Consider the following 27,334-nt stretch of genomic DNA (forward strand, 5'->3'; position numbering starts at 1 on the left):
AAGGCCGGAGTGTGCGGCTGCATATCCTCCCTGGGCAGGCTGCGGGCAGTGAGAGTGCATCCCGGGGGACGGGACAAAGCACTTGCCTGCTCTTCGCCCCCCGACCCTCTCCGGCGAGGGGGGGCGTCGGGGTGGCCGTGGTGAGATCTGGGGAGGATCGGGGGGAGTTCCGCTCCTTCCCATGCTGGCGGTCTGAGGACTTTGCCGGGCCGGACGTCGGGAGACGACGGTTTCCGGCGGAAGGGGCGGGGCTTCGCCCAGGGCTGCGACTTCCGCTTCCGGTCGCGGCCCTCACACCACGGCGGCGCGAAATTTAAAAAGGCGGTGCACAGCGGTCTGGGGGACAGACCAGCGCCAGGCGACCACCCTCCGGTACGGGATGTCGGAGGCACCGGGACCAGGAGATGCCAGCACCAGCCAGTCACAGGTAAGGTGCCTCAGTGGAGGCCTCCCCTACCTGTTGGCCCCTAGCGGTGGGAAGGTGGGGCAAGGGGTCTGCGGATTTGCAGGCCCTTTTTTGCTCTGCCAGGAAGGAGCAGGGGGGGGGGTGTTTAGTGTTGGACTGATTAGGCTTCCCTCCTCCCCCCTTTCTTTTGTGTCTTTCAGGGCAAGGTCCGAGCTAAACTTAGGCACCAGGAGCCCAAGCGGAGATGCCCTTTCTGTAAGGAAGTTTTGAAAGAATCTTGACGAAAGGTTCTTTGTGGCCCATGTATACAGGGGTTGGTGAGGGAGGAGAAGCCGGAACAGGGGGACCTAGCCAGGTCAGTGAAGGAGTTGGCTACCACCTTCGACTCCTTCAAATCCCTCATGGAGAGGTTTGCCCTCCCATTACCTACACTTCCCCCCCCCCCCCCCCCAGGTAGCTTCGGTGAGTCGTCGGGAACCCCTTATGACCGGGGAGGAACCAGTGGGGGACTCCCAGTCTGAGGAGGAATCGGCGGGGGAGGGTCCCTCGGAGGAAGGGAGGGGCCCCTCCCGGTACAAATTGACTCTAGAGGAGGTAGATGAGCTCCTGGGGGCTATATACGAAACCCTGGACATTAAGGAGGAGGTTAAGGCCTTATCTCTCCACGACCAAATGTATCAGGGGTTGGAGGAGCACCAGCACAGAATATTTCCTGTGCATGACATTTTGGTGGACACCATTAAGAAGGAGTGGCAGGACCCGGAAAGGAAGCCGTTCTTCTCTAAGGCGTTGAGAAGGAGATTTCCGTTTTCGGAAGACCCGGAGGCGGTCTGGAACAAGAGCCCTAGACTAGATGCAGCCTTTTCCCAAACGACCAGGAGAACTGATCTGGCGTTTGAGGACATGGGGGTCTTACCAGACTTATTGGACAGAAGGGCGGAGTCTCTCCTTAGGAAGGCCTGGGACTCGACCCTGTACAACCTGAAGCCGGCCATGGCTACGACAGTGGTAGCCAGAAACTTAGAGTATTGGCTTACGCAATTACAGGCCCATATTGTGGCAGACTCTCCTAAGGAAAAAATCTTGGCCTCTTTTGAGACCCTTTTGCAAGGAGTTGGGTATATTGCGGACGCTTCCGCAGAGTCGGTGAGGTTGGGGGCCAGGTCTGCTGCCCTGACCAACTCAGCCAGAAGGGCGCTGTGGCTAAAAACATGGCAGGGGGACATCACTTCGAAAATTAGGTTGTGCGGCATCCCCCTCACAGGAGACTGTCTGTTCGGCCCGGGGTTGGAGGAGTTATTGGACCGGACAGCTGATAGGAAGAAGTCCTTCCCCCTCAAGAGGAAAATGCAGGAGGGGGGGACACGGAAGGCCCGCCCGGCAAAAAGGCTGAGCCTGCGACCGCCTGGTCAGGGTAGGTCTGCTGGACAGAGAGGTAGGGGAAGAGGGGGAGCGATTTTTCGCCCTCCTGAGCAGCCCCAAAAGCCAAGGTGACTTGGTTCCTCCTGTGGGGGGAAGATTGGCGGCATTCCTCCCACAGTGGGAAGCCGTGGTCACCAGCCCCTTCATTTTGGATGTCATCCGAAGGGGTTACCGGTTGGAGTTTCTAAGGCCGCCACCCGAGACTTTTCTGGTGACGACCCGTCCAAGGGATCCGATGAAGGACGCGGCTCTGGTGGGCGCTTTAGAGATTCTAGAGTCCCAGGGGGTCATCTCCAGGGTTCCGGTAGAGGAACGAGGGAAGGGAGTTTATTCCCATGTGTTTGTGGTTCAAAAGCCGTCTGGGGCGTTCAGACTGATTTTGAACCTGAAACCCCTAAACAGGTCAGTGCGTTACCGGAGGTTCCGCATGGACTCCATTTTTACAATCAGGTCCCTAATACCGCCAGGTGCATTCATGGCATCCATAGACTTGAAGGACGCCTACCTACACGTGCCCGTGGCGGAAGCCTCTCAGAGGTTCCTCAGGTTGGCAGTGGGGGGGAGGAAGGAATTCGACATTGGCAGTTCAGGGCTCTTCCATTCGGCCTTTCCTCCTCGCCAAGAGTATTCACCAAGGTTCTGTCGGAGGCACTGATTTCTATTCGCTTGAGGGGGATTTCAGTGGTGGCCTATCTGGACGATTTGCTGCTCTTCGCAGATTCAGAAGCTCACTTACGGCAAGACCTGGTTATAGTGAGGGGCCATCTAGAAAGCTTGGGGTGGATTTTGAATCTGGAGAAGTCCTGCCTGGTACCTTCTCAGAAAGTGATTTACTTGGGCTACGCTCTAGATTCGGTGGACCAGAAGACCAGCCTGACTTTGGAAAAAATCACCAAGTTGGAAGCCAGGGTCAGATTACTACAGGGGAGCAGGTCGATATCCATAAGGCAGGCCATGTCGGTACTTGGATTACTGACAGCGTCCATTCCGGCAGTTCAGTGGGCAGGTCTGCATATGCGTCCCCTCCAGTTGTGGATCCTGAGGGTTTGGGACAGGAGGAGTCACTCCCTAGAACGCAGGGTCCTGGTTCCCCCCAGTGTGAAGAGGTCTCTATGGTGGTGGAAGAGATCGTCCAGCATAACTCAGGGGCTGTTGTGGTGCTTTCCGATATCCACGGAAGTTACTACGGATGCCAGCGCCAGGGGCTGGGGAGCCCACCTGGGAAATTTGGTGACTCAGGGGGAATGGTCCTTGGGGCAGAAGGCCAAATCCTCAAATTGGAAGGAATTGAGGGCAGTGTGGGAGGCTCTGCACTCCTTCCAGGCGTGGGTCACGGGCCAGCACGTGCGTTTCCTAACGGACAATGCCACGGCAGTGGCTTTTATAAACAGGCAGGGAGGGACAAGGAGCAAGGCCCTCGGAGCCTTAGCGGCGACACTGTTGTCCTGGGCAGAGGTGAACTTGGCGTCCCTGTCTGCGATACACTTAAAAGGGGAGCTGAACCAGAAGGCAGACTTTCTGAGCAGGACTCTGCTCAGGGAGTCGGAATGGGCCTTGAACCCCAATGTCTTTCAGGAGATTGTGCGGAGGTGGGGATCCCCGGATGTGGACCTTTTTGCCTCCGGGAGGAACAACAAGGTCCCAAATTTCTTCTCTCTATCCCGCTGGGACGGGTCCAGAGCGGTGGACGCATTAGGTCAGAGGTGGGACTACCGGCTTTGTTACGCCTTCCCCCCGGTTCCCTTGCTCCCCCTGGTCCTGAGGAAATTCAGGACAGAGGGGACCTCGTTAATCCTGATAGCTCCCTTCTGGCCGCGGCGGGCGTGGTTTGCGACCCTAAAAAGTTTGGCCTCTCGTCCACCCTGGGAGCTGCCACCAAGAGAGGATTTGTTAACACAGGGGCCGGTTCTTTGCCCCAGCGTGGGAAGATTACGGTTAACGGCCTGGTTTCTGAGCAGCAGCTCCTCTTAGAGAAGGGGTTCTCGCCTAAGGTAGTGGCGACATTACTGGCCAGTAGGAAGGAGGAGACCCAGGCCATTTATGGTAGGGTCTGGGGTTGCTTTACAGCCTGGTGTGACCGGACGGCAGTGGCAACCCATAGTTTGGTTTCCGTGTTGGAATTCCTGCAGGCGGGAGCGGACAAGGGATTGTCTGTCAGCACGCTCAAGGGCCAGGTCTCGGCCCTCAGTGTGTTCCTAGAGACGCCCCTGGCCAGGGAGGCGTTGGTGAGTAGGTTTTTCAAAGCTCTGGTGAGGCAGAGGCCTCCGAGGTCCAGACCGTTTCCGGTGTGGGATTTGGCCAAGGTGCTCGGGGGGATGACTAGGGCTCCGTTCGAGCCCCTGGAGTCCTGCCCGATAAGTGAGCTCACCATTAAAACGGCTTTTCTGGTGGCGATTACCACGGCGAGGAGGGTGTGCGAGATGGAGGCTCTCTCGATCAGAACACCTTATCTCCGTATTTTTTCGGACAGAATAGTTTTCAGACCGGACCCGTCCTTCATTCCGAAGGTAGCTCGGAGTTTCCAGAGGGAACAGGACATTGTCCTTCCCTCGTTTTTTCCTGACCCGGTGGGGGTAGATCAGGAGAGGTATCATTGTTTGGATGTAAGAAGGTGCGTTCTCCAGTATCTAGAGAAATCTAGGGAGTTCAGAAGCACCGAATCCCTTTTTGTTTTTTTTAAGGGGGCTAGAAGAGGCAAGAAGGCGTCTAGAAGGACGCTGGCCAGCTGGCTGCGGCTGGCGATTGCAGGAGCATATCAGGCGGAAGGCCTGGAGGTCCCGGAGGGTATCAAGGCACATTCCACCCGAGCGGTGGCGGCTACCCAGGCAGAGCTAGCAGGGGTTTCCCCAGGGCAGATTTGCAGAGCGGCAACATGGTCCAGCTATGACACATTTGCCAAGCATTACAGACTGGACCTGGTCTCGGTGCAGGAGCAGGACTTTGGTCGTAAGGTCTTGCAAGCAGTTAGCCCGCCCGAGGGGTGAGTACTCGCTTATCCTCTCAGAGTGCTGGCCTGAAAGACGGTAGGGGAAAAATCAAGTTACACTTACGGTAACGTCTTTTCCAGGAGTCTTTCAGGCCAGCACCGGTTTCCCACCCGTGTTGATATTGGTTATGTGAAGATGGCTTATTATGATTATGTTGTCTCGCATTGTGTCTCCCCAGGTGACCGGAGGATGCTTGGAGAACTGAGGTCAGAGGGGAGTGGAGCTTTTTTATTGTAGGTGGAGGTGTTTCCTCAGATGGGGAGGAGCTGAGGTCTCTCAGAGTGCTGGCCTGAAAGACTCCTGGAAAAGACGTTACCGTAAGTGTAACTTGATTTTTTTTTTTTTTTTTTTTTTTTTTTTTTTTTTTTTTATGCGGCTCTTTGTACAGAGCACTCCACTGCAGTAGCAGTGTTGAAAAAAGCCAGGCAAGCCATTTCTGGTCTGCAAGATCAATTCTCAGGGGTTTTCACAGGCTTGGCTGTTGTATTTCAGACCTGTTGTGCCTCTTTCCTTGGTTAAAGCTTTGCGCAGGGTGTCACACAGATTGTTCCACCTCTGTGTCCATTGTCCCTTTTGGCATTTTGTTCTTGTTTGTTTTACAGACTTATCCATTTGAACCTCACCAGGAAATATCATTGTTGCTACTTACATGCAAGCTTGTCTTTTTTTTTTACCTTAGTTTGCACGGTCTTGGAATTGACTGACTGCGCTTTCCTGCAAGGACCTTTGCTGGCTCTTCACCAGGATGAGGTGGTGCTGAGGCTTTGGTTCCCTTTCCTACCTAAGGTGTTCAAAAAAGCCAGACAAGCAATGTGGTTCCTTTGGACAGGTCGCATTGTTAACTGCTCCTACAGCCAGTGATTGTATCTGGACACTACACCTGCACAGCATAGCAAGTATTTAGGGACACTTGATTGGAGGGATTGACTGCCACCTTAGTATCTGGCCTGTGCTTACCCTCCTCTCTGATGGGTGGCCTTTCCCTGTGGGATCCACAGGCCTAAAGACCCTCAGCAAGCCATGGCCTTGTGTAGGCAGAGAGGTGGGGGAAGCACAATGGGGTGGGATGTCAAATCCCTCACTTCGGGTGGACATGCTGTATAGTTCTCCCACGGTGGCTCCCCAAAGGGTCAGTGCAGCTCTAAATTCTTGACCTTATCTGGTATTTCTGTCTAAAGGACACACAGTCTTCCACTTCTTTTGTGCCATGGAGGATGTTTCTGCAGCCATTTGTGGTCTGCAATATCAATTCTCAGGGGTTCTCACAGGCTGTTGTATTTCAGGCCTTTTGTTTCTCTTTCCTTGGTTAAAGCTTTGTGCAGAGTGTCACACAGATTGTTCCACCTCTATGGTCAGCTGTCTCCATTGGAAACTTGTTCGCGTTTGTTTTACAGGCTTATCCATTTGAACCACGGCAAGGAATGTTTTTGCGATTACCTTAGTTTGCGTGGTCTTAGAATTGGCTGCGCCTTCCTGGTTCTTCACCAGGATAAGGTGTTGAGGCCTTGGTTCCCTTTCCTACCTATGACAGTCTTAATTTCACTGGAATCAGGACATTGTGTTTTTTTTTTTTTTTTTGTCCTAATCCTAAGCATTCTAAGGAAAAGGTGCTACACTCTTTGGATGATCAAGCTATTCATGTCTCTGAAGTGTATAGCTTCGTTTTGACAGTCTAATTCCCTGTTTGTTCTACCTGACATTGCTCACAATGATCAGGCTGCATCTCGGGTCTGCTATATCTGGGTGGATTTTTCAGCTCAGTTCTGACTTCTGTGGTATTCAAGGGCAAGATTCCTTCTTTCCCAGTCGAGGCCTATTCCATTAGGAGTGTCAGTACTTTCTTGGCCTTTCTGCATCCAGCTTCTTTTATTCAAGTTTGTAATGCTGCTACCTGGTCTTCACTACACTCTTCCCAAGTTAAATCAAGTAGGGGCAAAAGGTCTTGCAGGCAGCCTTGTAATGGGTTTCACCCTTCTGTTTTTCGGTTTTGGTCGTGTTTGGTTTGTTGCTTTGTTGCCAACACCTCATATTCAGAGTCCAGTAGTCAGGAAGTCCTCTGTGTCTTGTGATCTGCAACTGAGAAATTAAGTTTTTTGGTTTACTGTTAAAATCCTTGGAGTACATCACTGGACACAGATCTCTCCCCTCTTGTCTGTGTTCCTGGTTGCTTGCTACAAAACAGGCTTCGCTGAGCTGCTAAGGGGTTATTCATGGGCTGAGGTTGTGTTTTTTTTTTTTTGTTTTGTTTTTTTTCTCTTTTGGCTACTGTCCTTTCACCTGAAGGTGGCAGCATAACTCAAGTAGTCATGAATATTGTGTCTGGTGATATACTCCAAGTAAAATATTTTACAGTTAAACCAAAAATGCTAATTTTTGACTTGCAATAAAATCCTTCTCTTAGAGTACATAAACCGTTTGCTGTCTGGCTGTGGACCTTGGACAGATGGCTCACACCTGAGGGCAGGGGGTGTATTAAAACATATGCCTCGCAGCTCATGTGGCGAGAGCTTAGTACAGGGCTTGAAATTTCTGCTAGTCAATGGAGAGTGGAAATTATGGTGGGGGTGTTTGTGTCCCCCAGGGCCGTCTTGCTGAGCAGGCTCGGAGATCAGGCCAAATCTGTCATTGGCACTGGAAGCCGCCAGACTGCTCAATAGCTGAGCGCAGTGAAAGCAAAGGAAGGAGTGTGTGCTGTGCTCCCTGCCTCCCCCTAGAGCAGGGGTCCTCAAACTTTTTAAACAGGGGGCCAGTTCACTGTCCCTCAGACCGTTAGAGGGCCAGACTATAGTTAAAAAGAAAAAAAACTATGAACAAATGCGGACACAGTACAGGAGATGACCAGAGACTGCGGACATACAACGGCGGCGGGAATACTGGGCCGTCCGCTCCATAAGACACACAGACATTTCCCCCCAAGTGTGTCTTATGAAGCGAAATAGTGCCCCATCATTGGTGTCAGTGGGAGGAATAGTGCCCCATCATTGGTGTCCGTGGGAAGAAACATGCCCCATCATTGGTGTCAGTGGGAAGAAACGTGCCCCATCATTGGTGTCAGTGGGAAGAAACGTGCCCCATCGTTGGTGTCAGTGGGAAGAAACGTGCCCCATCGTTGGTGTCAGTGGGAAGAATAGTGCCCCATCACTGGTGTCAGTGGGAGGAATCGTGCCCCATCACTGGTGTCAGTGGGAAGAATCGTGCCCCATCACTGGTGTCAGTGGGAAGAATCGTGCCCCATCACTGGTGTCAGTGGGAAGAATCGTGCCCCATCACTGGTGTCAGTGGGAAGAATCGTGCCCCATCACTGGTGTCAGTGGGAAGAATCGTGCCCCATCACTGGTGTCAGTGGGAAGAATCGTGCCCCATCACTGGTGTCAGTGGGAAGAATCGTGCCCCATCACTGGTGTCAGTGGGAAGAATCGTGCCCCATCACTGGTGTCAGTGGGAGGAATAGTGCCCCATCACTGGTGTCAGTGGGAGGAATAGTGCCCCATCACTGGTGTCAGTGGGAGGAATAGTGCCCCATCATTAGTGTCAGTGGGAGGAATAGTGCCCCATCATTAGTGTCAGTGGGAGGAATAGTGCCCCATCATTAGTGTCAGTGGGGGGAGGAATAGTGCCCCGTCATTGGTGTCAGTGGGGGAAGGGGATAGTGTCCCAACATTGGTGTCAGTGGGAGGAATAGTGTCCCATCATTGGGTCAGTGGGAGGAATAGTGCCCCATCTTTGGTGTCAGTAGGAGGAATAGTACGTCATTGGTGTCAGTGGGGAGGAATAGTGCGTCATTGGTTTCAGTGGGGGGAATAGTGCCCTGTCATTGGTGTCAGTGGGGGGGGATAGTGTCCCAACATTGGTGTCAGTGGGAGAAATAGTACCCCATCATTGGTGTCAGTGGGGGAAGGAATAGTTTTCCATCGTTGGTGTCTGGGGGGGGGGGGGGAATAGTGCCCCATCGTTGGCGTCAGTGGGGGAAGGAATAGTGCCCCATCAGTGGTGTCAGTGGGAGGAATAGTACCCAATCATTGGTGTCAGTGGGGGAAGGAATAGTGTTCCATCGTTGGTGTCAGTGGGGGGTGGAATAGTGCCCCATCGTTGGTGTCAGTGGGGGGTGGAATAGTGCCCCATCGTTGGTGTCAGTGGGGGGTGGAATAGTGCCCCATCGTTTGTGTCAGTGGGGGGGGAGGAATAGTGCCCCATCGTTGGTGTCAGTGGGGGGGGGGGGGATAGTGCCCCATCGTTGGTGTCAGTGGGGGGAGGAGTATGCCCCATCAGTGGTGTCAGTGGGAGGAATAATGCCCCATCATTCGTATCAGTGACACCAATGATGGGGCACTATTCCTCCCACTGACACCAATGACATTTAACTTGCTGACCCCTGTTCCAGCATGGTGCTGCTGCAGCCAGCATACCTGGTTGCAGCAGCACCATCTGCACGGCACACTTACCTGTCCTTCACACCGGCCTCTCACTCACTCGATGTTCGCGGGGCCGCTCGGCTCCGCATCCTCGAAGGTGATTGGCCGCCTGTGTGCCTTTCCTGAGCTACAGTTCTGGGGCCCAATCACCGGTGTGGAGGCGGAGCCGAGCATTAGCGCGAACATCGAGTGAGGGCGTGGCCAGAGTGAATGAAGGAGCAGCGCTTCCTGGACTGGATCGTCGTGAGACTGGAACACAGAGCCAGGTAAGATACAGCAGCCCCCTGCCCACCCCTGTACTTAGTGTCCCTTCCTCACGGCAAATACGCCCCTGCCGGCGGGCCGGATAAATGTCCTCGGCGGGCCGCATGTTTGAGGCCGTAGTTTGAGGACCCCTGCCCTAGAGTGCAGTACCCGGCTCTGTGAGTGAACTACAAAGTACTGCAACTTTTTATGGGGGTGGTGTGTGTGCGTGTGTGTTTTGTGTGTATGCATGTGTGCGTGTGTGTGGCACCAGTTTAATGTACGGTTAAAAACAACACTTTAAATCCATTTCTCACTTTCACATCTGAAAGACCTGTACACTGCTGTAGGTGTCTGATGGTGCAATATTACAGCTCACAGTAATCTGGTTTGACTAATAGGGCTGCAGAGCACAAGCAGGTGTAAGATGACAGATCGACGGCATCTTTACGCTCACTAACAGGAAGATGGGGGGGGGGGGGGACACAGCAGTGACCCTTCTCTGCATCTAAGCAGTGAAAAAGTGTCACACATACAGTGCCTTGAAAAAGTATTCATACCCCTTCAAATTTTCCGCATTTTGTCATGTTACAACCAAAAATGTAAATGTAGTTTATTGGAATTTTATGAGATAGATCAACACAAAGTAAAATGACAAATGGTTTTCAAAATTTTTTACAAATGTCTGAAAAGTGTGGGGTGCATTTGTTTTCAGCCCCCTTTACTATGATACCCCTGTCTAAAATCTAGTGGAGCCAATTGTCTTCAGAAGTCACCTAATTAGTAAATTGAATCCACCTGTGTAATTTTTAATCTCAATTTAAATTCAGCTGTTCTGTGAAGCCCTTAGAGGTTTGTTAGAGAACATTAGTTCCTAGATTGTAAGCTTGAAAGAGCAGGGCCTTCGAACCCCTCGTGTATTGTATTGTTTCTGTCTTGTCTCATGTTCTGTCCCCCTTGCTATTGTACAGCGCTGAGCAAACCCTTTGGCGCTATATAAATACTGTATAATAATAATTAGTGAACAAACAGCATCATGAAAGTCAAGGAACACACCAGACAGGTTAGAGATAGAGTTGTGGAGAAGTTAAAATCGGGGTTAAGTTAAATATCCCAAGCTTCGAACATCTCACGGAGCACTGTTCAAGCCATCATCTGAAACTGGAAAAAGAATGGCACAACTGTGAAGACGTGGCTGTCCACCTAAGCTGACAGGATGGGCAAGGAGAGCATTAATCAGCGAAGCAGTCTAGAGGCCCATAGTAACTCTGGAGAAGCTGCAGAGATCCGCAGCTCAGGTAGGAGAATCTGTCCACAGGACAACTATTAGTCCTGCACTTCACAATTCTGGCTTTTATGGAAGAGTGGCAAGAAGGCAGCCATTATCGAAAAGTCCCATTTGCATTTTGCAAGAAGCCATGTGGGGGGCTCAGCAAACGTGGGAGAAGGTGGTCTGGTCAGATGAGACCAAAATTGAACTTTTTGGCCTATAAGCAAAACGTTGTGTGTGTGGTGGAAAAATAAACTGCACATCACCTTGAACACACCATCCCCACCATGAAACGTAGTGGCAGCATGATGTTGTGGGGATGCTTTTCTTCAACAGGCACAAGGAAGCTGGTCAGAGCTGATGGGAAGATGGATGGAGCCAAATACAGGGCAATCTTAGAAGACATTCACCTGTTAGTCTGTAAAAGGCTTGAGACTGGGGCGGAGGTTCACCTTCCAGCAGGACAACAACCCTAAACATACAGCCAGAGCTACAATGGAATGATTTAGATCAAAGCATATTCATGTTTTAGTATGGCCCAATCAAAGCCCAGACCTAAATCCAATTGAGAATCTGTGGCAAGAGTAGAAAATTGCTGTACAGACGCTCTCCATCCAATCTGACAGAGCTTGAGCTATTTTGCAAAGAAGAATGGGCAAAAATTTTACTCTCTAGATGTGCAAAGCTGGTACAGACATCCCCAAAAGACTTGCAGCTGTAATTGCAGCTAAAGGTGGTTCTACAAAGTATTGACTCAGGGGGGCTGAATACAAATGCATGCCACACTTTTCAGATATTTATTTGTAAACCATTTTGAAATCCATTTAGGCTCCATGCACCCTCTGTGTTTTAATAACGCTGGTAACATTAGTTGTGTAAAGTAACTGTAAAACAATTTTCAGCATTAGAGTGTTTTTACAGCTAAAAAAAACTCTAAAAACCCACTAGTTCTGGGGTTTTTTTCCAGCCAAAACACACCTCTGCCAAAAAAAGTTGATTACAGTGTGTGTACATGTACACGTAGGATAACATGCTGGGGAGTTTACTGGCTGTAGAAAAAAAACGTCAAAAGCCAAAAACAGCAGCTGTAAAAACGTCCAGTGGGAGGACTTATCGTTTTCCTGCCACTTTGTGTTGGTCTATCGCATAAAATACAATTATGTTTTTGGTTGTAACATGGAAAAAATGTGGAAAATTTCAAGTGGTAGGAATACTTTTTTAAGGCACTGTGTAGTATCCCTATACTCAGTACTCAGGAGTAGAAGAGTGTGTATTTTTGAGGTGAAATCCAAAGTATGCCTTCGCTGTCTGTTAGAGATATCTTATTTTAATTGACAACTTTGTTAAAAAAAAAAAAAAAAATTAATTTTCTTTCCAAAAAATTGTGGCAAACAAATACATTTTCAAAAGACTCCTTTAAGCCTCTTTGAAAATACCTTGGAGTATTTTATTTGCACAATGGTCATTTTGTGTGTGTCCACTATCCTGGCAGTTCAGGGCCTCCAAAAATTTGATAGGTAGTCTGGGAATTAGATGTGTATTTTATGCCCTTAGAAAACCTTAAGGCGCTCTTTGGATTTTGGGCCTCTCTAAGGAGCAGGGCTGTGAAAAGGTCTCATGTGGTTATCACCATACTCAGGAGGAGTAGAAGAATGTATTTTGGGATGCAATTGTAAGTATACCTATGCCGTGAGTGAGAAATTATTATTATACTGGATTTATATATCACCAACAGTTTGCGCAGCTCTTTACAAAATGAAGGTAGACATAATAGTTGCAATACAATTTGGTACAAGAGGAAACAGAGGACCCTGCACGTTAGAGCATACAATCTAGGAGGAAGGGTTGGGTGATACAAAAGGTAATAGCTCTGGGGGAGAAATAACTAATCAAAATTGTAACTTTGTGTAATCAGATTTTATTCACCAAAAAAACTGTGGCAAATAAGTTACAACTTCAAAAAAAACTAAATTCTTACTAAATACCTATCTACTTTCCAAAAATTGGACATTGGGGGTATTTGTACTGTGTGGTTTTTTGTTTTTTTTAACCAAGAAGATATGTAGCAAAACACATTTTGGACTAAATACCTGTAAATGAAAGATTTTATTTTTTGCTAAATTTTTATAGTAGAAACACTAAGGGAAACAATTTTTTATTTTCACTTTCTTTCTTTTCTATAGTAAATAAAAGAGTGGTGATTATATACTACCAAACGAAAGGGTCTAGTTCTCCAACAAATATATAAAATTAATTTGCATAGAGTGCTGCATGACTGAGTAATTTTTAAAGTGTCAGGATGCTTAGGCTTGCTGTGAGTAGGTAGCAGCATAACCCAATGAATATTAGTACTTTATGCTGTGTCCCTTTAATGTATTACAAGAAAATGATTTTTATGTTAAGTCAAAACCTTTTTTTTTCCTTTTTTTTTTTTTGTACTTTTTTTGTGTTAGATTTTTTTCTTGGCCTATTGAGGGACACAGGTTCCACTCCTCTGTTTCTGTTCATTCACTGGCATTGCTTTCCACAAACAGAAATGCTGAGTAGAGGAGAGGTTATCTTGGGGCTGGACTAGAATTTGCCATTGGCAGTATAACCCTACAGTATTTTAATTTGTGTCCTTCAATGGACTTTATGTAAAGGATTGAACTGTGAGTACAAAATCCTATTTTAGTTAATTCTCTGCTAATAGACAATACTGTAGTGAACTTATCATTGTGAGGATTCTGTTCTTTTGTGCAATGTTTAACTTGGTCTGCAATCAGCATGATTGTTATGCGTTCACAGGACTGTCTGATCCCTCTGTTCAGTGAAGCTTTGCGCTCATGTAAACAGCATGATGTCAGACCATGGATACATGCTTTAAGATACACAGCCTTCCAAAACCAACTTGCAGAAAAATTCAAAGGTAGGTAGTTTTATTGTCCTGATTACAGCAATGCTTTTCACTTTTCCTTTTTTAGGATAATAGTGTGAAAAAAGATTGTAAGTGTGGTTGATTTTCCAGCTAGAGAAATATGATGGACTAAGTGCAGCACTTGTCCCCTTGTAACTCCACCTAATTCTATTTTTTGCTAGTGTCCTAAAGGGACTGAACTGGTTTTCCCTTATGGAGAAATCTCTCAACCGATTTAGTATTTTAACTCCAGAGTCTTTATTCAACTCTTAACGGTCTTCTAATACAGCAATAAAAGCAGTTAATCTTCTGGATTGATGTAACCTTGGTACAACTTTGCGAGCCACATCTGGGCTCCACATCATTGGGATGGCCTGTAAAATTGATTTGGCCACTGGATCCTGGATGGGAGCCACCTCAACACTTGATGCACTGCGTGTAATTAGCTGCAGGGTGCTATACAGGTCCAGGGCTGTCATTCATCCCTCTAAAACCCTGACCCTGAAGCCCCAATTGTGGGTATACACACCTTGTTGGAGCCTGGATCCTAAACAGAGTGCAGCGCCGTGGACCAGTAAGACATGATTACCCTGTATCTCTGACAGTTACTGTATTCCCACAGCCAAGGCGTACACCACACAGGTCAGGGGTAAAGTTGAGAAGTTTAAAGCAGGGTTAGATTATATAAAAATAGCCCAAGCTTTGAACATCTCACATAGCACTGTTTCAATCCATCATCTGAAAATGGAAAGAGTATGGCACAACTGCAAACCTACCAAGACATGGGCGTCCACCTAAACTGACAGGCAGGGCAAGAAGAGCATTAATCAGAGAAGCTGCCAAGAGGCCTATAGTAACTCTGGAGTAGCTGCAGAGATCCACAGCTCAGTTGGGAGAATCTGTCCACACGACAACTATTGGTCGTGCACTCCACAAATCTTGTCTTTTTGGAAAAGTGGCAAAAAGTAAGCCATTGTTGAAAGAAAGCCATAAGAAGTCCCGTTTGCAGTTTCGAGAAGCCATGTGGGGGACACAGCAAACGTGGAAGAAGGTGCTCTGGTCAGATGAGACCAAAATTGAACTTTTTTGCCCAAAAGCAAAATGCTATGTGTGGCAGAAAACTAACACTGCACATCACCCTGAACACACCATCCCCACCGTGAAACATGGTGGTGGCAGGATCATGTTGTGGGGATGCTTTTCTTCAACAGGGAAGTTGGTCAGAGTTGATGGAAAGATGAATGGAGCCAAACACAGGGCAAGTTTGAAAAACACTTAAGATTTGGGCGGAGGTTCACCTTCCAGCAGGACCACCACCCTGAACATACAGCCAGAGCTACAATGGAATGGTTTAGATTAAAGCATAGCAAGTCAAAGTCCAGACCTAAATCCTTTTGAGAATCTGTGGCAAGACGTGAAAATTGGTGTTCACAGACGCTCTCTATCCAATCTGACAGAGCTTGCTCTATTTTGTAAAAAAGATTGGGCAAAAATGTCACTCTGTAGATGTGCAAAGCTGATAGAGACATACCCCAAAAGATTTGCAGCTGTAATTGCTTGGTTTGGTTCTACAAAGTATTGACTCGGGGGGCTGAATACAAATGCAAACCACACTTTTCAGATATTTATTTGTAAACCATTTTGAAAACCATTTATTATTTTCCTTCCACTTCACAATTTTGTGCCACTTTGTGTTGGTCTATCACATAAAATCCCAATAAAATAAATTGTTTTTGTTGTAACATGACAAAATGTGGAAAATTTCATGTGGTATGAATACTTTTTCAAAGCACTGTAGTTTAGTTTCCCAATCCTTTTTCCATACATTCACAATTTTATCAGATTCCATGCAGTCTATCAATCTTTTATGCTTTGAATGGAAATCGGTGTGCAGGAATCTGACACCGTGGACTTCCTGGTCCACGTTGAACTCAATACAGTAATGCTACGGTGTCATGTTGCAGAGCATTAAGCAAGTATGCATTATCTATCATTGCCATGTGTGACAAAAATTGCAAAAATATATTGTCCTATTTCTATTAAATAGGGATCTGAATAGGCGTGTATATAAATGTATTAAGTGTAATCTTATAATGTTGATTTTCAGAACCAACGGTGCCCATAAAAAGTCATCTGATGGAACTGGGATTAACAGCTGCTAAATGTGCCAGGAAACATGGAAATGTCACTCTCGCTGCACGATTGCTTGCCCAATGCAGTGAAATCCATTTAGACCAAGTGTGCAATGCTCAGGATTTAGTGTCTCATTTCAAGAAACTTTCACTCCATGGGCAGATGGATGAGAAGTGGGGACCGGAACTTGATATTGAAAAATCCAAACTACTATATGCTGCAGGTCAGTGTGATTTTGTATTTAATTATTTTTGATGTAAAACCATTTAGCACCCTTACTGATCAGCTGCTGAAAATTACCAGTTGGCACACCCACCTTTTTAAAGCTGATCGCCATGTTTGATTTAACTTATAAATAGTTTGAACCAAGCTGGCCAACCGGCAGTCAGCCTTTTTGAAGGGTGTTCATTCATAGGATACAAAGCTGCCTGTGAAAGGCTCAGCCTGACTCAATGTTCTGAGAGTGGGACCGGGCTTTCTAGTTCTACTGCCAGAAAACAGCAATGTATACTGTATGGAGCTAAGGCTACATACAGCTTATACAATGCACACAGCGCTGGAACTGTTAGTGAAGAAAATAGTAGCTTGGTCCAAACAAATATATGTTAAATTAAACTTGCAGATCCGCTTTAAAAGAGAGCTAGGGCTTTTTTTTTTTTTCTCCGATTATGCTTACCTAGGTGGATGCAGCATCCGGCCTATGCTGCATCTGTGCCCCGCTGGCTAATTCTCACAGCCACTCTAAGCAGAGAGCGGTGACTGTCAGTTACCACTCTCTGCTCTGCACCCAACCCCCACCTCCCCTGGGATCCACAGGAGAAGTACAGCCAAAAAAGCTTTGGCTGTACTTCTCCGTTAATGAAGCTGCTGAACACTGTAAGCAATTGGGATGTACAAATGTTACTAATTCAGGAAGTCCTGGACCAAACATTGTTCATCAAATGTTCTTACATTCCTCGCTCTAATAAAGTTTTTCTTGTCCATTAAATGGCACAGGAAATTCTAACCTTCAAGTTTTACGGTTGTCTACAGTATAACCCCTTCTACTACCAACATGCCTGCTTTTTTGCTAGTGTCCAATGAGGGTGGACTTCTTTTCTTCAGATGTAGAAGACCAACCTATTATCTTTATTATACAGGAATAGATTCACAGGTCATTGGCTATATGCCGCTACATTCAGATGATCATACTCTGGCAAAAAGCTTCACTGGGTCTGCCCTCTTGCCCATGACGGAGGCTCCGTTTTATTTTTTCTATTCTCCTTAGTTGATGGACCCCTTCTCTTTGAGAAAAATTTCCTATTATATTTTCACCAGACTTAGTTACTTCATTTGACTGTTACTTTGTCAAGATCTGCCTGCTTACTGCCCTCATGGCTCACTAGACGTTTCCTAGATCAGTGACTCGGGAACCGTACCCAAACCCCATGGTAATGTTTGCTTTGGGCACTAGATCCTGTGTTCGGCATTCACCCTTGGCAAGTGGTGCAGCAGGTGTAGTTAGTTGCAGGTTGTTATACAGGTTTAGGCCCAGTGACTTAAACAAGGCAAAACAGGGTTTCTTTGTACCCCTTTTACATACCACTTCTGGCTTACATGTCTTGATGGATCTGTAGATACTGTACACTATATCCCCATCATACGAGATGTTCTGCATTGTTATGCACACAAGCAGCTCAAAGGCATAGATGTACAGGGACTTGCACTCTTAGTGGTTTTTTCTTTAACTGTATTGTCTCACTGTTCAGCCTAATAGGTTATGTTGTTGTACTGTGTTTACCTATTAAAATTTTGGCCTTTTTTTTCACATCCCAATTTGAAAGTCCAGTCCAGTTTATAAGACTTTTAGCTGCACACTCATGGACACCATTTCATATGTTTGCTGTGGATTAATTGATTAAGGCAGTGCACACTAGACTTTGGATTGATACACCTAGACCCTAGAGCTTCAGTCTCCATTTATTGAAATGCTGTAAGAAGAGAGCCATCTGTAGAAAACCTAATCCTATGCTGGATTGGACAGGTCATTGTCCCCTTCTGGCAATTTTGAAGCCCTTTATACTATAGATGAAGAAAAAAAACAAAAAAAATTGTTTGTACCTGGCCATTCTTTCACTAAATACTTAATCTATCGTTCCTATTGAGGAATAGACTATATGCATCTTAAGCCCATCCACCCCACAACATAGGGAAAAGTACCAACCCTCCTGTTAGACATGGACTACCCCCCAACACCACCATGTACTAATGCACTTATTTTTGGCAGCTCTTCCGTTATTAATATTAGCTAATTAAAAATAAAGCTATCATTACAAGTTTTTCATGGAATATAAGGAAAGCAATATTACAATATCTCCTAGTTAAACATATCTTATTTGCCTTCTACATGAATATCAGGTTTCAGGTTTGTACAAACTATATACTATACAGCCCATTCCAACAGTGTTGGGTCACAGCAGCCCTCTCTATGATCCACATCTACTCAATTCTATAAGAAACAGCCTTAACTTGAACATGGGATTCCTCAACCATTATCCGACAGCTTTATGACTATCGGCTGAAGCTTGACCCCCTCTGTGTGAGTGTAGTATCCCCCCTCCCCCCCTCGCTCTTGATGTATCTTATCTGTAGCCTTTTTTTTTTCTCTTTTCTCAATCCCTTCTAACATTCTGCTTAAACTTTGTGATTTGTAATAGTACTGTTGGACTTTGAAGAAGGGGACATACCCCGAAAGCTTGTCCTCAAAATTGTATGTTAGTGCAAATAAAAAAAGTATCACGGACAGTACTCAATTGTTTCTATAAGAAACAGAGAAATTAAATAGTCTGGTATCCACAGGCTTACCTGACAATGTAAGTGCATAAATTCCCCCCTCAAAACCCATTGGCCTCCACTTTTACTTAGATCAAACATTGAAGAGAAGTGAACTATAATCCTTCCAAAAAGAACTTGCTAGCTTAAATCAGGAGAGAACTCCTTTCTTTACAGTCCCCTTTCAGCATTTATCCTTCTGTGAAAAGATGGATACATCTCATTGACTGTGTGTTATTATTACCTTCTTGTACACCTAAACAAACAAGTTCCGCTGATATACAGTACCTCTGTTTAAATTGGCCACTAAGGATCACAGGCAGCCCTTAGTGATTTTGTTTTGTCCGTGATACCATCCATGAGGCATATCCATCACCCAAGGACAGATTGCTCTATATATAGTCTCCAAAAAGGCCACTTTTCTCACCAAACACAATGCCAAATGGCACCACAGGTGACTAAAAACTAAAATGGTGGTTCTCGGTTTTCCCAGGCACATGCTCTCCAGGCTTCAGGTTGTCATCTTTGTGACGTCACCCTCGTTCTGTGCGCAGGAGGTGCATATGCTTGGAACCCCTAAGGAGACCAAGCATGCGCAAAAGCCACCCATGTTTGTCATCCACACACAGAAGGTGGAGCGATCCTCACTTCTGCTTGCACATGCCTGAGGCAAGGGTTGACTCCCTACTACCCCATCCAAACTGATATGGTCTCGGTCTTGGTGCCTAACACAGATTCAACAGCCACAAAAGACCACTAGGGGGCAAAAGGTAAACTACATCCAATGAATGAACAATAATTAACAGTCACAAATAGTTATTTGGCCCAAAGTACCCTCACTACCTCTTGGCTACTCCATGATTAAATTTTAATATAACAACTAGAATTGAAAATAAATAATTCTTATTCAAATTCAACTTTGAGGTTCCCAAGAGAAATCCTCCATCAACTCATTTAAATTTTTTTTTAAACTGTACAATATAAATCCATATTTACAAGAAGCATTTAAAACTCATGTAATTTAGCGATGGCGGTACAGTGGCCCTAAGGTGTTGTATCCAGTGCTTTTCCCGTTGCAGGACTCTCCTATCAAAGTCACCCTCACTAGGGTCCTCATGCACTTTATCAAGTGCATGACAGATCAAAATTATGAACCAAACCTACACATCAGCCAATTGGGTGCACAGTCTTCCCATTTTCAATTTTAATATACGTGGTCATGCATTAGCTTTTAAAAAGGTCTTTTTGTTTTCCTTACATCTAATGTGCCACAGTCACATGTTATGAGGTCAACTACCCCAATTTGTGGCGCAGTCTATTTGCTGGTGTCTTGGAACAAAACACTCCCAATTTGGGAGCAAACACCGTGTTCTCTTTAATAAACAGGCAACTTCTGCATCTAAAGGTACCTTTAAACTCACACTCTCACAACTTCCTCAGTAAAGTGACTTCTCAATAATCTCTCTTTTTAATAAGGATGTATTGCGTCTATAAACCGCCTCTGGGCGAGATCTCATGTACAGTGGAAATAAGTCTACATATCCCTGTTAAAATGTCATGTTTCTGTGATGTAAAAAAAGAGACAAAGATAAATAATTTCAGAATTTCAGTTGAACAACCAATTGAAATCTTTTAGGTGGAGGCAAGTAAAAAAAAAAAAAAAAAAAAAACCTAAAATAATATGGTTGCATAAGTGTGCACACCCTTAAACTAATACTTTGTTGAAGCACCTTTTGATTTTATTCCAGCACTTTTGTCTTTTTGAGTATGAGTCTATCATCATGGCACATCTTGACTTGGCAGTATTTGCCCACTCTTCCTTGCAAAAACACTCCAAATCTGTCAGATTGCAAGGGCATCTCTTGTGCCAGGGCTTAAAATTTCAAGTCCTGAGCTACTAGCCAGGCCTTAAGAGTTACTTGCCGCCAACAAACACACAGACATGTATGTGTACACACAGACATGTATGTGTACACACAGACATGTATGTGTACACACACAGACACATACAGACAGACACCTGTACATTCATACACAGACACACATGTACACACACACCCTATAAAAGTTGCAGTACTTCGTTGTTCACTCACAGAGCCGTGTACTGCACTCTAAGGGGAGACAGAGAGCACAGCACACACTCCTTCCTTTGCTTTTACTGTGCTCAGCTATTGAGCAGTCTGACGGCTCCCAGTGCCAATGACAGATCCAGCCTGATCTCCGAGCCTGCTCAGTAAGACGGCCCTGGGGGACACACTCGCCCCCACCATAATTTCCACTCGCCATTGGCGAGTGGAAATTTCAAGCCCTGTCCTGTGCACAGCCCTCTTCAGATCACCCCACAGATTTTTGATTGGATTCAGGTCTGGGCTCTGGCTGGGCCATTCCAAAACTTTAATCTTTTGGTGAAGCCATTCCTTTGTTGATTTGGATGTGTGCTTTGGGTCTTTGTAATGCTGAAAAATGAAGTTGCTCTTCATGTTCAGCTTTCTAGCAGAAGCCTGAACGTTTAATGCCAATATTGACTGGTATTTGGAACTGTTCATAATTCCCTCTTAACTGGACTAAGGCCCCAGTTCCAGCTAAAGAAAAACAACCCTAAAGCATGATGCTGCCACCACCATGCTTCACTGTGGGTATGGTGGTGTTCTGGTGATATGCAGTGTTGTTTTTGTGCCAAGCATTTCTTAGACCAGAACACATTTTCCCACATGCTTTTGGGAGACTTCAGATGTGATTTTGCAAAATGTAGCCAAGCTTAGATGTTTTTATTAAGAAAATGCTTCCATCTTGCCACTCTACCCCATAGCCCAGACATATGTAGAATACGGGAGATTGTTGTCACATATACCACATAGCCAGTACTTGCCAGATATTCCTGCAGCTCCTTTAATGTTGCTGTAGGCCTCTTGGCAGCTTCCCAGACCAGTTTTCTTCTCATCTTTTCAACAATTTTTGAGGGCCATTCAGTTCTTGGTAATGTCACTGTTGCACCATATTTTCTCCACTTGATGATGACTGTGTTCCATGGTATATCTAATGCCTTGGAAATTCTTTTGTACCGTTCTGATGGATATCTTTTAACAATGAGATCCCTCTAATGCTTTGGAAGCTCTCTGCGGACCATGGCTTTTGCTGTAGGATGTGACTAAGAAACTGTCAAAGACCTACTAGAACAGCTGAACTTTATTTGACGTTAATCAGAATCACTTTAAATGATAACAGGTGTGTATTGACTCCTATTTAACATGATTTTGAATGTGATTGCTTAACTCTGAACACAGCTACATCCCCATTTATAAGAGGGTGTGCACACTTATGCAGCCACATTATTTTTTAGTATATTTACTCCCCCCCCACAAAGATTTCAGTTTGTTTTTCAATTGAGTTGTACAGTTTATAGGTCACATTAAAGGTGGAAAAAGTTCAGAATTATTTATCTTTGTCGCATTTTTTTTCTTACATCACAGAAACCTGACATTTTAACGGGTGTGTACATTTTTTATATCCACTGTACCACTGTTATTTTTTCTGAATATAGCTTTACCTGGCCATACTTATATCATTTTAGTTGAAACCGTGTAGGTCCTAGTCAACCTCTATATACCCTCTTCCTATCTCTCTGCACTACTTGTGGAAACTTGTACTACAAAGGGTTCGTCCTTTTCACCCGCTGGGACTCATGTAGAACCCTCATGGTCATCCCAAAATGTATCCTTTTAAATAGATTCCATTCTGGGGGATCCTCATACAATCCAATTCTCCATTTCCATCAGGAGCGGTAACCTTCCTTCTTACTGCCATGATATTTCTTGTTTTTTTCTGAAAACTCCTTTAATTTTTCCTACCATGTCCTTCCAGCTTGTGCCACATTTCACACTTTGATCTCTTAAGGGGTCAAGCATGACACATGGTTACGTGCCATGTCTCTCTTGGAACCTGCCCCCTTTTTTCTCTCTTCATTCCTTACTGAAAGGTCCCACCTTTTGAGGTTCCTCCATCAGCTCCCATCTACCTGGGTGGTCATTTACCTTCCTTTTCTCTTGGGCATTTTTCTGTGGGCATGTTGCTGTTTAGTTGTATTGCTGTCACAACTTGATAACTGCTTGGTCCCATGGTGTTTAAGTAGATTCCTGTGTCCTGAACTATACAATAAAGGTAAAAGGTACAATAAGGGTAAGAGTTGGCCTTGTTCAGAAAAAGCGAGCTCTCAGATCTCCTTCAGTAAAATTGGGGGATCGTTAAATGTGAACAGAGTGCCAACTCACACATTTCCCAATTGTGAAGTTGCATAGCAGGACTGAAGGGGAACAGTTAGCAGTAGCAGCTCACACGCTTTAGCCAATGGCGTGCTGAGAAGGTCTTAGACCAGGACCTGCTCCACAGATCTATAGGATAGATTACTGTTATTATTCTAGTTTGTGAATTTTCCCATTTGGTTGAAGATTAACAAATTATGGTCAATTCGCACTGTAAATCTGGCAGTGTCCCACCACAACAAAGTGTCTGCAATTGCAATGGCAAATGCACCTCTCTTTAAGGGCTTGTCTGAGAAGTGTTTAAAAGCCCTCTCTACCCTGTTCTCACTGATGGACCCTGCTCTTTTCTTTACCAAACCATGGCTGGCTGGTCAAAATTCCTTAGATCTAACCACTGCTGCAGTTGATCCTTTGATTATAGAACACATTCAGCAAATGGCTCCAGCTTTAAATTTCAGTTGTGATGGTCTGGAGGCTTTCAGGCCGTTCTCACACATGGGTCTCATAGCTGTACACATACATAAAATACATTGGTTCAAATTTTGCAAGATGGTACTCGAAGTGTTTGATCCTCCCTTGTCTTCTGTTAGCACATACTCTAACAGGTTTTACTTTGTGGACTCATCTGTTGTCCGCTTTGGGCGGAAGGTCCTTTGGGCAAACCTTTAAACTGCAGGAGGTCCTTGGTTTTCTTGAGCCAGTTGGTGTTTTCTGTGTTTCCCACGCCTCAGTTGGACTGCTTTTAGATTTCTCAAAGGTAAAGACTTCCTGTGTCCCCTCACTATAGATTAATTTTAGTTGAATACATTGAAGGGTCCCATCTTTATGGGTTTATGATCTATTGCTATAAAATTAAGGCATGCTGGTAGTGGGTTGGGTTTTGCTGGGCTGGCCAACAGTTTGTGTCCAGTGTGCAGCAGTGTAATCTGAAGGTTGCAACTTCTCAGTGTTAACCAATTGACTGTAAGAAAGGGGTTTTGCGATTGTGCACAAAAATCACATTTTTAAAAATGTATTTGGTGTCCCTGCTGGAAAGCTCACATTCATTCCTGTCTTTGGAAGAAGTGAGGCAAACATCCTCAATAAGTGCACAGAGATCAATAGAACATATCAAAAGCTCTAACTCCTTCTTGCTTTTGTTTGGACTTGGTCCTGAGGTTTTCTGGACTGTAGAGTACATGACAGGAATCATTTGTTTCCCTATACAGGTCAGTCTGCTCATGCCATGGAAATGCTAAGTTCTTGTGCTATCACCTTTTGCAAGTCTGCAAAAGCAGAGTATTCTGTGGCCAAATCTATCCTCACACTGGCAAAATGGATCCAAGCAGACTGGAAGGAAATATCCGGCCAAATGAAACAAGTATACAGGGTGCGTCAGCAATCTAACACCTCCAGCCTTTCTACACTGGGAAAAAATGTGCACACCTTAATTGATCTGCCTCCTGTAAATGTGATGGATGAAGAGTATCTACGTATTGAAAGCGAATCTACAGGTAACAGCTGTAAAATCACTGTGTGTGCTGTTTTGTTATACAGATTTTTAGAATTTACTTTTTTTATCCAGTTATTTCACTTAATTGAGTGTACATATAATTGTTTACGGTTTTCTTTACATTAGTGAACATTGGAGTAGGTGAGCCTGACTTCATTCTGGGCCAGCTGTACCACTTGTCTTCTGTGCAAGCACCTGAAGTGGCCAAGTCTTGGGCTGCACTGGCTAGCTGGGCTTATAGATGGGGAAGAAAGGTGGTAGATAACGCTAGGTAAGTGATGCTGGTTTTTATCACCAGTGTTTTAATATTTACTTCATTTTATTGTTGATAAATGTCATATTCTCTTCTACATACTGTACAAATCCATTGAATAGGTCCTATGAATGTTTGACTGGCCAGTCTATCAATTAAGTGAAAGATGTATTGCATGGGAGAAGTTTCCAAGAAAATTACATTTGTGGAATGGAAAGAGTACGGAACTACGTCTGGGGGAAAACCACAAACCCAGAGGTAATGTGCAAGTACTCTGTTTATACTTGCACATTATTGTAAGTCACTCCCCTTCCTTCCCAATAGTCCTACTATAAACTGTATATAAAAAAATTAACATTGTTTTTGCTCTCTTTTGGACTGCTTAATATACCATTGAAAGTGTTGTATATATTCAATAAGGGCAAAAAATACCTGTTGATTTTTGCCAGAAATTTTGCTAGCCCTGCAACTTCTTGTGATCTCTGCTAGTATACAAAGGGGGATTATCGAGATGACGTGGAGAGGGATTGGAAGTGGGTCTGTGTTCATTTTAATTAGAAATGAAGTAGGAATGGTTGGAACATGTCTAATGTGTGTATAAATTCAGAGTTGAAAATACACTCTTTTATGTCAGAGAAGTGTACAAGCACACTATTTATGGCATTTCAATTTGTATCCTGTTTTTTTTCTGTACGTGCAGCAATGTTTAAGGTAATAAAACATGGGGAAATTTTGTGAGAGCATCTCATGGGCACATTTTAGCCTAGTCTCCACATGGAGAGCAAGTTAAAGCAGAGCTTAACTCCCAAAAGGGAGTTCTGCTTTTAACATACCTCCCCAAGCAGAATGGCAGGATTTTTTTGCCATTTTCTTTTTTTTGTAAGTTTTTTCATTTTTAGCCCTGCCGCCTCTGCCATTCTGGCCTAGACCAGAATGTTGTGTATCTGGTCCTGCAACCTCTTGGGATACTTAAATCACATCTCGCAGGAGACTGCAGGATCAACACACTGGGGGGTGAATCCAGTACGTCATCGGAGTTAGCTGCCTGCACCTGGAAGAGGCAGCAAGCTGAAGAGAACCAAGATGATGGCACTGGACTTGCTGTGTTGCACCCGATCAACACATTACAGCAGGAGAGTGTTCAGTTTGCTATGTGGGTGAAAAGCTTTGAAAAGCCCTATGGTGGGGGGATAAACATGGGGTGGGGGAGTATCGCTTTAAACGTTGGCTTGCAAAGGTTCTAAATAATGAAAGAGCAACAAAGAGTGATTTTTAGCATATTTTGTTGGTTTACAAACTTATTGGAAGTTGACATATAGTTAAAATGTTGAATCATGTTTGGCACTAATTATCAAAAATCTGATGTAAAATAGAATTGGAACTATGGGCACGGTTTACTTTGAAACGCATGCACTTAAGTTCAGATATAAGCAATCTGTTGGTGAATTTGCTTACCTTGGTTTATGTAACAAAGTACATGCCAGACTTTTTTGTTTTCTTCCTGCAGTCAAGGGGAAGGTGTGAAATTATTACAGCGTGAGAAATTAGAAATGCAAAGCCTACTGCCAGATAATGTGTCTGATGAGGACAAAGAGAAGATATATGGTATCTTGGGCCAGGCAATGTGTCGGCCAGCTGGAATACAGGTTTGTTAAAGAGTATTTCATAACTATGTGGAGGGAAATGTTACTTATGGTGCAGTATGTGGACTACTACTCTGACAAGCAGAGCTATAAGATATGTCAGTTGCTAATCATATTTTATATTAAATCGTGGTTTAGCCTATTTCTTTCAGATTCTTTTATCATTTTATAAAATACACAGGAAAATAGGTTGAACACTCTTACTTCAGAATAAATAAATATAGAGCCGAGAATTAACATTTGTATATGAATCAGAATTTATGTGCAGAAACGAGGATGAGGTTGTGTGCACCAAATGTAAATATACCAATAAACCTATGAGAACTGGCGTGTCTCCTGCTCCAAGTGAAATAACTTGACAAGTGTGCCAATTTCTAAAAGTGTTGCATCTTTCTCCCAAATTAAAAGAACGAATACATATTGAAAAAGGCTGCAAATGCCACATGTATATTTAAATAGGGTTATATAAAATAGATGTAGATGTGAAGGTGGATGAAAGTGTTAAGTACAGACTAAAATAAGTGTGTAATTAAAAGGTAAACCATTATCCAATGCAAATGCTTAAAAAGTAAAAGTCCCCTTTACTGTCAGCAAAATGCAAAATTACAAGCTTTGTCTTTACAAACACATACTCTTTGACAGCACCAAACACTCTAAACTGCAGCAGAAGTTGCTTACTTCAGCAGAGGTTCAAATATGTTGCAGGATAATCAGGAAAAATATAACAGTAGCCTCATCCAGCAGGAAAATCACAGACCAGCGAGTCTTGCAAGAAGGTTCAGCATGCACACGGGTTGTCTCTTTCCAGACACTAACAACTCCCCACTCTTCACCTGGTGAATATGCAGGGCTGTGGGGAAAGTACCTGCCCTTTTATAATATACCCCTCCTTGACCAGACTGTGGCTTATTACTCTCCATATATTCGCATATGTATTTACAGTGGGTATAGAAAAGGATCGCCTCCTTTAAAATCACATTTTGCTGCATTGCAGTGTAAAATGAAGACACACAGTCTTTGTTTTATCCAGCTGTATTTACTGCAACATATAACATCCAAGTGAAAGATATAACACCAACATGTCAGAAAATGTATTTAAAAAATTCA

At 44.8% G+C, this 27,334-nt stretch overlaps 2 protein-coding genes across 3 annotated transcripts in view; both read left to right on the top strand.

The window, feature by feature from the left end:
* Positions 1-27,334, top strand: part of SMG1 (SMG1 nonsense mediated mRNA decay associated PI3K related kinase) — a 283,265-nt gene that overhangs the window by 143,841 nt on the left and 112,090 nt on the right. For both annotated transcript variants that reach the window (XM_089679071.1, XM_089679072.1), the window contains exons 29-33: positions 13,528-13,648; positions 15,744-15,992; positions 24,048-24,332; positions 24,458-24,602; positions 26,092-26,230. In XM_089679071.1, the coding sequence (XP_089535197.1) occupies positions 13,528-13,648; positions 15,744-15,992; positions 24,048-24,332; positions 24,458-24,602; positions 26,092-26,230 (939 nt within the window). The remainder of the gene's footprint in view (positions 1-13,527; positions 13,649-15,743; positions 15,993-24,047; positions 24,333-24,457; positions 24,603-26,091; positions 26,231-27,334) is intronic.
* LOC149460918 (lamina-associated polypeptide 2-like) lies at positions 701-2,706 on the top strand. The gene has a single exon (XM_089679102.1). It carries the CDS (start codon positions 890-892, stop codon positions 1,898-1,900), a length of 1,011 nt encoding a protein of 336 aa, XP_089535228.1. The 5' UTR covers positions 701-889; the 3' UTR covers positions 1,901-2,706.

Source organism: Staurois parvus, unplaced genomic scaffold, assembly GCF_062004578.1.
Source record: "Staurois parvus isolate SC_StPar_1 unplaced genomic scaffold, SC_StPar_1.0 ptg000217l, whole genome shotgun sequence".
Taxonomy (NCBI): domain Eukaryota; kingdom Metazoa; phylum Chordata; class Amphibia; order Anura; family Ranidae; genus Staurois; species Staurois parvus.

What these genes read in the sequence shown, in the direction of transcription:
- LOC149460918 (XM_089679102.1), top strand. Translation starts at nt 890, where the DNA reads ATGACCGGGGAGGAACCAGTGGGGGACTCCCAGTCTGAGGAGGAATCG.